General features: G+C 36.2%; 1 protein-coding gene across 1 annotated transcript in view; it reads right to left on the reverse strand.

Annotated features, from left to right (window-relative positions):
* sparcl1 (SPARC-like 1) overlaps nt 1-12,248 on the reverse strand; it is a 28,811-nt gene that overhangs the window by 11,937 nt on the left and 4,626 nt on the right. The window contains exons 3-5 of the mRNA XM_056472493.1: nt 11,333-11,395; nt 9,893-10,798; nt 15-117 (exon numbers count right to left, since the gene is read on the reverse strand). Of these exons, the coding sequence (XP_056328468.1) occupies nt 15-117; nt 9,893-10,798; nt 11,333-11,395 (1,072 nt within the window). The remainder of the gene's footprint in view (nt 1-14; nt 118-9,892; nt 10,799-11,332; nt 11,396-12,248) is intronic.

Below are 12,248 nucleotides of genomic sequence, written 5' to 3' on the forward strand. Positions count from 1 at the left end.
GGATCAACACTCACCAGCTGGCACCCCCTGCCCATTGGACTGACGGGTGAGGCGAACATCAGGGTAAAGATCCATAGTGGCCCTAATCTGTACTGGATTCATCCCCACCAAGCGAGTCTGTGAAGAGACACACTTGATACATCAGAAGGCTTTATTTGGAAATCAACTCGACAGTTCACCCCACAAAAATAACTTTCAGTTTAATTTATTCATCCTTTAGCTGTTCCAGACCTGTATGGATTTTGGTGACCAAAACTGATAGTACCTTCTGTCTCTTGTAGTTGTGGTAAAATACTATGAAATTTAATAGGCATCAACTACCTGCTACTAGCATTTAGGAGAAGGAAATCCATAGAAGAAATCCATAAATGTATTGAACAAATGGAGGGAAATTTTGTCAATGTTCATTACGTTCAAATCTTAAATGTATTATTTAAAAATGGTAAATGCTTTTGAACATTTAAATAAACAACAACTATTATAATTAATATTATAACTTATAATGTTATCATTATTATTATTAGGAGCCAATTAAACAGTGAAGCTGCGGAGGCACTATAGAATGGCAGCCCATATAACTATATGTAGGAAAGTTGTATAAATTAGCGCAACAATAGAGGGCAATCTGGACATTAACCACAGTAGAGCCCTGCATGGGCCTTAAAGAGCCCATATTATACATGAAATAGGGTCATATTTAGGTTGTAAGGGTCTCCAACAACAGTCTAATATGCATGCAAGGTCAAAAAACACTTTGATGGTCTTATAATCTGCATTTATTTTTACCTAATTATCCCAGCGACTCCCATATGAATCGTTCAGCGATTCATTTGTTCCCAAACCCCTCCTCAGCGCGAAGCTAATCTTCGCTGATTGGACCGATGACAGCCTGCAGCGATTGGTCGACACGGACAAGGCTTCAGCGCCAGACAGAGTGAAATGCCCAGCTGCTAATCTACAATATAAAAGTAGTCACAGTGCATACACGCTTCATAGTGGATTTTGGCTGCCAGTGGGTGAATGTAAACACAGACGATGGACAAGAAAATACTGACGACTAACTATTTTATTGAGCAAAAAGTCCAAGAACTGGCGAGGAGGTCACAGTCTTCTTGCTCTTTTCACACACACGCACACACACACACACAGGGCCTGCGCGTCCATAGAGGACCGGCTGAATAGAGAGGGCGCGGCGCTCAGTTATATCCGCGAAAACCCGTGCGTTACACACACACACACACACAGAGGGCCGGCGCGTCCATAAAGGAGCGGCTGAATAGAGAGGGCGCGGCGCGGCGCTCAGTTATATCCGCGAAAACCCGTGCGTTACACACACGAGGAGACACACACACACACACAGAGGGCCGGCGCGTCCATAAAGGAGCGGCTGAATAGAGAGGGCGCGGCGCTCAGTTATATCCGCGAAAACCTGTGCGTTACACACACGAGGAGACACACACACACACACAGAGGGCCGGCGCGTCCATAAAGGAGCGGCTGAATAGAGAGGGCGCGGCGCTCAGTTATATCCGCGAATACCCGTGCGTTACACACACGAGGAGACACACACACACACACACACACACAGAGGGCCAGCGCGTCCATAAAGGAGCGGCTGAATAGAGAGGGCGCGGCGCTCAGTTATATCCGCGAAAACCCGTGCGTTACACACACGAGGAGACACAGACACACACAGGGCCGGCGCGTCCATAGAGGAGCGGCGCTGTTATATCCGCGAATACCCGTGCGTTACACACACGAGGAGACAATAATATTGAGCTGAAATATTTTGAAACTTGTCCGTTGCATGTGTGTAAACAGCTGACGATCCGTAATCAAAGCGGCACGCGTCGCGTTTTCAACGTGGCTTTACACGCGATATGAGAATATAAAGAGTTAACCTGATACAGCACACGCGGTTACAAGTAACAAAACACAACTAAATACATCATGTGCAAGATAGAGTAAACGAGGCAACAGTTTTAATTGCACGTACTTACACTGGTGAAATGGGGGTAGAAACTGACCAATGATGCACTGATCCATGTTCTGACAGTCTATACTGATCCTTCCTTTAACAAACTGATGAAGTCTTCTTTGAAAGCATATAGTTTTCAGAAGCACTCAGAACTGCTCAAGGCTGGGCTATATTGCTGATGTTTCATCTTTGATTAGACTGTCCATAATATCCATCTGCACAGCGTGACTTCATTCGACCAGTGTCAGTGTGTGTCTCTGTGTGTGTGTGTGACTTTTTTTCTGTTAGTGGGCGGGGCCGCAGGTTTCAAATCTCCCGGGTTTGCGCGCCCAACTACTTGTGTTTCGTAGCTGCGTCATCGCGAAACGCCTAATGACTCGTTATCAAGACGACTCGTTTGAAGCACTATGAGTCGACTCTTTTATAGATGAATCAATAGTTTTAAACACTGTACACTTACAGATTTAAGCCTTAGCTGGATATTTCACTTCACTTAGAGCTGTGTGACACACTACATGGAAGGGCATTTTCAAAAACCCATTATATGGGCTCTTTAAATCTAAGCCCTAACCCGGCCCTGGCCCGAGATGCACAGGTTGTAGCCCTTCCTTTGTCTATCTTATCAAAATTTTGGCCAGAGTCTGACCCGAAGCCTGTTTTTTTTCTGCCAAACAGCTTATTCAGTTACAGCCACTAAAATAGACCAGATTTATATTTAATAGAAATATAAATGTTTTTTTTTCTGAATAATTTAGAAAAAATGTTTGGAGCTTTTTTAAGTGTAAGTTTTAGGTTTTTTTTAAAGTGACATCAATATCCAAGCAGCATGAGGTCCACAGTGTGTTTACTCAATTTACACTTACAATTTGTGCAATGTGCATAACCCATTGGCTCATCATTTAAAGTTGCCACTATTTGAAAAGTTGACCAGAAGTTTGCCTTTCCACTAGTGTTTTTCACAGTTTTGTTCGCCACATTGCACGTGGCTGGAAATCTCTCTGCGCAAGGCATCACTAGCTACGTTTCCAACCACCTATTTTTATGTGCATTTTGGATATGTGCATAAAAACGGTTGATGGAAATGCCAAGATGCGCATACATTTTGAAAATATGCATAACAAAAATATGTGCGCATATGTGAGTAGGATAAACATTTTAGTTGATAAGAAAAGATGCGCATAAACTGCGATGGAAACACTTTTACCCAACAAATTCCAGTATGCACATTAAAAAAAGTCATGTGATTTTGTTATAACAGGGTTTCGGCAGGCTTCACCAAGTTAAATTTAAGACATTTTAAGACATTTTTAAGACCATTATGAAAGAAATTTTAGACCTATAGAGGGCTAAATGCTAAGGATTTTAGTCAGATATTCCCGCTGCAAAAGATTTTCACTTGTTCTATCAAAAATTATACTAATTAATACATTTAAAAATACAATAATAATAATTTAATAACAAAAAACCTAGGTTAGGTCAGTATCTTCAGCACTAAATAAATGGAATAAATGTAAATAAATAAATTTTAAACAAATTACAGTAAGGAAAGTTAAATGCTATTTTTTAATGCTAATTTTAAATTGAGATTGGGATTTTTGGTAATTGTTTGGGTGGTAATGGCCAGATTGGGTACCTATACATGAACAAAGGAAAATTAAGACCTGTTGAAAAGATTTAACTCCTACAACACAATATTTTTTGTAGATTTAAGACTTTTTAATGCCTAAAATTTAGCTTTTGAGATTTACAACATATTAAGACTTTTAGGACCCCGCAGGTATCCTGTTTAAGAGATCATGTGATGATAAAAATGTGTGCAAATGGATTAATCAGCAGGCTGACCACATTGTAAAACACTTGAAATGTTGTTTTGGTCATTCAAAAATCACTTGTGAATGCTGAATAGTCATTCCATATAAAACCAGCAGTCCTCATTTTATTACTTGAGTCATTACATACAAAAATGTTGAACTAGCTATCAAAATCTGTCAAACTAAGTTTATAACAATTTTTAAATCTTTTTTCCTAAAATTGTCTCAAATGTCTAAATTGCACAATTTCATGAATGATTTACAGACCTATGCATGTTGTAGGTACAGTTGCAATATGTACTGCAATATTGTTTACAGTTGTCCACAGATCTAGCCAAAGGGAGTTTATGTTTGTTGTAAATAAGGGTGTATTTAATATTTTGCACAATGCTGTGAATAAATTAGAATTGCAAAGAGAATATGCAAAGAGTAAAAATGTGAAACATACATATTCAGTGTCTTGTACTCAGATATCTCACTAAATGCAGTGATGTCTAACTTTATTGTAGTTTTTAAATGGCTGTGCAAATAGTATATAGTGCTGTCTTGAGCATTTTCAGGAAGTGTCATCAAAATCTGACTTATTTTTACGTTGGAAACAATGTACAGAGTAAACTGTCATGATAAAAACACGACAAAGCTATTTGACTATCTTGTTCATAAACAATGGTGTCATTGACATGAATACTTGCTTTTGAGGAATGAGCTATCCATTTTGAGCAAGTGACACGCTTTTGCAGGTTATCAACTAGGTTTTGCAGTTTGTACTAATTGTTTTAAGGAATACATTAACTGTTGTGCAAATGTAAATAGTGTTGTGAGAAATGCACCAAAGCTGAGAAAAACTGTAATGACCTCCAGAATCAAGAGCGTCTGTGCTCCACGTCTCATACCTTTAAACGCCATCACGCTTTCACTGCGTGTCAGGATTGCCTTCTGAGACGCAAGTCATTTATTAAATGAAGAAAAGATTCATGCAGCTTCTCCTACCGCATCAAATTCCATTTTTACTTTTGATATTTGGCACCAGTTAATCAGGAAGTGACAAATTTGTTCTCTTTGACTCATTGGATGGAAACACTGCTTCATTTGCTCATCTTTTATTCCGTAATCCAGTTTTGCACAAAGATAATTCGCATTTTTGGATGGAAATAGCTACTGTGCTTACGGACTGCATACATTAGATCTAGTTAAGTGTTTTCTAAAGCAGGCTGGAAGCCCTATATGCATGCTAGCTATGATATGAAAATTGGCCCGAAGACTGGCACTAGGGGCACAAAAAAGGCAGGCCCCGACGGACTCGGGCTCAAATGCAGGGCTCTAAACCACAGCAAACCTGAAGTCTCTAAATCAAACTCTCTAGCGGCACCACTTGTCAAAGGTTGCAAACTTTTTTTGCCAATAACTTTTGAATTGTAAACTGCAAAATCTAAATACATTTTTTTTTTCTGAATCCTTGGGTCATGCCAATTGAAATTAACAAATTATCAAAAATCGTAAGGTTTCGTGTTTTTTCTATTTTTTATAGTTTGTAAAACATACTTTTTCAATCTAAATATTATTGTTATGTTGGCTTGAGTAAAGCCAACATATTGTTATCCTAATAAAACATTTTAGTATTATTATTCTGTCTTCTTATTATTCCATCTCCTCCTAGGGCTTTAATTCTACAAGCCCCAAATTTGGCCAAAAGCTCAAATTAGCATGAAGCCTTAATGTATCATCACTAATCTGTCAATTGTTCCCATAGCAACAAAACAGGCTAACCTAGCAACCAGAACATTGTAGGGACATGGGTATTGGCTCGTTTGACTCATGCTAGCAAAATGGAACTTCCTGTGTACTATGCATGGTAACAATGGTTAGCCAAATGCCAATAATGATTAGCTACATGCTATTAATGATTATCTAAGTGCAATAACATATGCTGGAAATGCTTACTAAGTATTAGGATTTGATCAAACATGAGGGTTTGACCATTTAGCAACCCAGTGTACATTAGAAACTGCTTAGCAACCACCTAGCAATGTCATAAACGTTTTAGCAACTGCCTAGTAATCATCATCATCCCAGTCCTAGTGCAGTCACATTGACTTTCTTAAGCCAACATCAAAGTTTGTCAATGAACTTTAGGTTCTAGTTATTATTTTATTATTATTATTATTATTATTATTATTATTATTATTATTATTATGCCTTAAAAGCTTATATATAATATATTTAAAAATAGTACAAATAAATTTTTACATGTCAATGTGTGCAACTTGAATGATGAGTTTCACCCAATTCCTTCATGTTGTCTCTACACAAATCAATTAAGTTAACAAGTGGAGTGAACATAAAACAATTAAGTTGTCCCAAATAAAACTCAAGAATTGTTTTGTTTCGGCTCATTTTAAATAAGTAGTTTGAACAAGCAGCAGTGTACAAATACTGGTTATTATTCAAATGTATGCAATGTTATGAATTATAAAAAAACAATTATCCTTTTGTAACATAAAACAGCATGACTGTCTGTTTTGTACAACCATAACTGTGAGTGCCTGACACCAGAATCCAAGAAAAAAAGTCTGCGCCCACTCTTTTACATTAAAAAAGTCAGATAGAGTTCATTGCACAACCATCACTGTGACTCTCTACCTACTAACACAAGCAGTTTAAAGCTCTCATTGCATAACCTTCTCTTTAAATGTTACTTGCACTTGCAAAACAGCTGTAAAACCAAGGATTAAATTGCTAAAATGATGCAAATGTGATTTTATACGCAATAGAGCATTAATCTTTCAGTGTCTAATGTTTTATTCAAGAAATGTTGCAAGTCATAACGGATACTGTTTCTGAGTCCAGGTCTCTAATTGTTTTAACTGAGAATAATCTCTCAATGGCAATTCACAAGCAGTTCTTTTGCATTCAGTAAGTAACAGTGACTTAAAAGGTCAGTTTACCGAAAAATAAAATTTTGCTGCTGTTTATTTAATCAGTCAAATGGCATAATGGCGAGTAAATTAACTGAATAACAGCCTCAGTCTTCATCTCTTCGAAACATAAATACATTCCTCCGGATGCATTTCTTTGCACGTTTCAGATTAAAAATCCACTAGAAGGGGCTGTCTATTTGTGAATCTGAAATATGTTCAACTCAATCTCACAGCAATTTGTAACTTTTTGATTTATTTGGCTAATACATATGAATTCATACGATCACATTCATACAGTTTAGTACAATTTGTTCATTCCCCTATGATGGTTGCGTTTAGGGGGGTGAGGTTGGGTGCCACGCCTTCTTTTTAAAATCGTACATTTTCGTACGACTGAACTTGTACAGAGTTGTACGAATTAGCCCTAAACTGACAAATTGTGAAATTCTTACGTTTCTTTGTGTGATCAGGCTGGTTACTTAGAGTATGTTTTGCTGTACCTTTCAAATTCGTGCCCTTTTTGTACACATCCACAAGAAGACGTGGCTTCTCATACAGACCACCTAGCGAACCACTGACCTAATCCCTTTGTTAAACTCACCCAAAGCTTTCCAAATCAAAATGAAGGAAAAAGTGCACCGTGACCACGTAATTTTACCTTCATTTTACATTGCTTTTATCTTTCTTGTGGAGCCATCCTGTACAGGAACCTGAGCACTTTACAAAACTAAAGTATTAAAATGTTCTAGCTTTAAGCCCATCTGTTTTTAGAGGAACACGGAATGCCTTTTTAGAGTTACATGCTTGAAGTGCAGTTAGCATAAACAGCTTTAATAATATTGTTTGCACTAATATGTTTGACATCATGTGAATTAATATTGTGAGAATGTTGCCAAACTGTTTGCAGTGGCTGGTGAATTTAAGCTAAAAATTCCTTGGGCTAAAAACAAACCATAAAAATTCCATAAATTCTAAAAACCATATAAAACAAACCATTTAAAATTCAAGTGAAATAGCTTCAATGTCAAAGCACACATTCTGGTGGTGTTAAGGCCTGTTCAAATAAGGGCTTTTTTTTAATGACCTTGGCGCAAAGTCTAAAGCACATGGCCAAAAGCATTTAGTCCGAGTCCACTTTTGTTATTTCAAGAACGGACAAATATGCTTGGCACCCCAGCATATGGTCCAACAGGGTTGTGCTCATTCTCTTACTGAGTTATGTGAGTTTTTTAAGCATAATGTGAATTAAACCAATAATAGTCTCATCTCCCATTCATCATCTCCAAGAGTAAGTTGTGTCGCGCCATAGCACATTTGCTATTTACATGGCGGACTTTGTAAGTGAAATAACTGATAGCTTTACTGACAAGAAAACTGTTAAACAAACAATCTGCAGTGTCACAGTAAATAATGAGCTTCCTCCATTCGGCCTCTTTACTTTCTCTTTACCTTACTTTTACTCCTTACTTTACTCCTTTAGTTTTGTGGATGAGGAAACAGTAAACCTGCATATATAATTTCGTTTGTTAAGCACAAAGATTTGTTTCAAAACTATTTCTAAATTCAGTTCTAATTTCCAGCAAACTAATAAATAAACCATAATAATGAAGTGTGGTCAAAAAAAAGTTATATCCAAATACACGTCCTATTCTTATGCCCCATAGAGTGATGAATACGTCTCCAAACCCGACAGGTGGACAAATCTAAACTTGTTTTTATTAAAAAATATATAAATATGCAAATAACACTGCTAATAATAATAATAACAACATAATACAAATCATCATGAATAAACTGAAAAGGCCCCCTGAGGTGAGGCATTGAGACAGTTTATATTTATGTAGAAAATAATCATTTTTGTAACTTTTTAATCCTTAATTTTTTCATATGCAAAGGTATTTGTGTATTGCTGTACATCCTGTGTGTATTAAACAATGTGTAAGCATTTGAACCCACATAGGCGCATAACTAACACACTCTGTGCTGGACTTTAGAACTGCTTCTCGATGGTCAATGGCGCAGTCTTTGTCAGTTCATCAAAATAGAAACGCGCCAATGATGCACCTTAACACACCTCTATTTTAGACTAGCACACCCATAAGTCCACACAAGTAGTCAAATGGATTTGCTATTCAATTAACATGGTGCAAAATGTGAAAATTGGGGTTTGCACTGGTCTGAAAATAGCAACAAATCGCACCATACACATCTTGCGCCTTATTGCGCCAGGTATATGATAGGGCCCTAATACTTCAAACAGCATTACTTTTTCATTTTAACATTAATCATTTTAAAACGTAAAGAATGCGATATGGTTCTATGAATGTTAAAGGTTCTTCATAGATCCCATAATGCCATTACATATTCATACATATATATATATATATATATATATATATATATATATATATATATATATATATATATATATATATATATATATATATATATATATATATATATATATATATATATATATATATATATATATATATATATATATATATATACACACACATTTAAGAGTTAAGGATTATAACTTTAACAACACTTGTAAAGTTACAGTTCTAAAAAAACATTCTGAATGTAAAAGAGTAGAACAGCACCGTATTCCACAACACAGTGATAATACTGGCACAGAAAAACAATATGGATCAAATCTTGATCAAATCAAATCCGAACTCATTTAATGAGCTTAGACATTTACACTTTTAAAAATGAAGATTCTATACTGCACCAATGGTTCTTAGAATAAACGTGTGATGTGGATCTTGTTACAGCACTACCTTTTACTTCGCAGAAGCATTTAATTAATTTCCAAATAACTAGGCATGGAAATTTGCGACTTACCTGAGCTGTGTGTTTGATTATAGAACCATATTTAGAACTTTTAAATTACACAGAAAGCAATTTAAACTTGGATCTTTAAGGAACTCTTTACTAAAAGTTTCTTTAGAGAATCAAATAAAAAAGAATGAAAAAACTGCTCCTGTGTCAATATTTGTTTGTTTTTTTTTTATGTAAAATGGCAGACAGCAAACCTGCACTTAGAAAGTTCTGGTCCATTGGTGTGGACGATAGTATAATTATAATTTCAGTTATCTTTATAGCTATCATTCTTTGTGTTTAATCCAGAAAACGTACACCTAAATTATGTCAAAAGGTATGTGTGATGCATTTCATACCCATTTGCCATTCTTCTTTCTGGGTTTAGCCTCTGTATTTTCAGTGGGCTCGGTCACTTTTTCTTGGTCTTTCTTCTGAGCAAGTTCTTCAGTCTCCTCCATTGCACCAGCCTGGTCACCCTGCATCTTCTCTAGCAGCTCACTGTTTCGCTGATTTTTGGCTTTTCCCTTTCCATGACTTTTACTTTCATTCTTCTTTTTCTTATCCTTTTTAGCCTTCTTGCCACCAGAAAGACCAGATTCAAGGGTATTCTTTTCATCCTGCTGATCATTCTTCTCTTTTTCAATGCCATTCTCAGGCTCTTTCAACTCATCTTGGGCTTGGTCTTCTGGTTCCTCTTGTTCCTCTGCAATGTCGCTGTTGGATTTCTGGGATTCATAGTCTGTTTTGGCTGTGGGGATCACATCTTCAGCCATTTCCTTCTCCAAAGTGGTTGAAACTTTAGCCTCGTCCAGTTTGATTGGTAGTGGCTGTGAAGCATCTCTGTCAGTTGCGTAGTCCAAATCCATAGGTATCTCAGATTCAGTACTGCTGTCAGTGTCCTTTGAATTCTCTTCCTTGCTCTCATTTTCATTCTCAGTTTTGAATTCCTCATCTTCTGTTGACTGCTCCACCTCGTCCTTCACATCTTTGCCTTTCCCCGGACTCTCAGAATGATCATCTTCATCCTCCTCCACAGGTTCATCGGAGATCTCCAGGAGCTGAGTCAATGCCTCATCACTCAAGAGTAAAGGTTTCTTCTTCTCACCTCCATCGGAACCTTCAGGCTGTTCTGCCTCCGCTTGCTTTATCTCCACATGGCTCTCAGTCTCCTCACTCGTGTCTTCATCCTGGGTGCTGGACTCAAAAGGCAGAAACGTGGGCAGAACTCCATCCTTACTGCCATGAAGCTTCACTGACTCTGACTTACAAACAACATTGTAAAAATTATATCATTTTTTGCAGTTTTTTATTTATTCATATTTTGTTCAGCATAACAGACAGCAAATAACAGATTGGCAGTTTAATCATATGTAGGATTAGTATTGAAACAATTGGTTAAGTAAATAATTCAATGACTCAAATGCAGTCAGTTTTATGTTTCTTAGTAAATTTTAGATTAATAAATTTAATAAATTATTCAAATAACACTCAAAAAGATCTTATACATAAGCAACAATGTAACTAAAGAGTCTATGAATAAGAATAAATATAAATAAAAATAAAAAGAATGAATAAAAATAAATATAAAATAATGAATTAAAATCATATACTTTATATTATATAAATAAAAAAAAAAAAAAACTTTTATTCCAGCCAAACCAAAGGAAATAAGAATTTTGCCATAATAAAAATAGAAATAATACAAAATCTCTTGGTAAATATTTGGAAAAGAATCGAAATTTCACAGGAGAGATAATAATTTTGCCTTCAGCTGAATTGTGTCTTTTTAAAATTACCTGTCCTTTTGGAGTCATAATGTGCTTTATGTGCTGTTTCTTTCCATGAGGCTTACTTTGTACCTTAAAAAAAAGGTAGAAAGGCAACTTAGTCGTGTTGTTTTAGTTATCTTAGTTTAAGTTAAATATCAGTGGTGGGAAGTAACAAATTACAAATACTCAGATTACTGTAACTTAGTACGTTTTCTCAGGAATTGTACTTTACTAAGTAGTTTTAAAAATTGGTGACATTTTATTTTAATAGTACTTACGAGTATTTGTAGACTGTCACTTCAACAGACATTTAACTGACTATAAGAAACTTTGCAAGTACACGTCATTGACCCTAACCCCAACCTAACAGTCTACGTATAATCTAATGAGAATTAGTTGGCATGTAGATGTAGTAACTTAAAATCAACAAACGGACCATCAATATGTGTTGAAAAACAAAAAAACTGTACTTTTACTATCATTTGAGTACATTTTTAGTGCTGCATCTGTACTTTTACTACACTATTTTCCTCCAACCTGCAGTCACTACTTTTGTTTCTTGTCTATGGTGATTGGCTAAAGTAGAATAACCATGTCATGTCATTCCTGTCCAATCAAAACACATTATACAGAAATATTACATCATACTGAACAAACAAGACAAAAGACACCAAATCCTTACATGCAATCACAGAGAGACTGTTTAGACTGCATGTCACTGATGAGAAGATGATGGATGCCTGCTGTATGATGACCGAAATGGCCTTAAACAATAATTAATTGCACTACAGAATGTTACGTTTTCAAACACACACTCACAAATTGCATGTAAAGGCATCAGCGTTTCACAGCGCAATACTCACTACTCTTGAGTACTTTTAAAAGGGCTACTTTTACTCATGCTTTGAGTAATATTTACAACAGATACTTTTACTCTACTTGC

This window comes from Danio aesculapii, chromosome 1 (assembly GCF_903798145.1).
Source record: "Danio aesculapii chromosome 1, fDanAes4.1, whole genome shotgun sequence".
Lineage (NCBI taxonomy): Eukaryota > Metazoa > Chordata > Actinopteri > Cypriniformes > Danionidae > Danio > Danio aesculapii.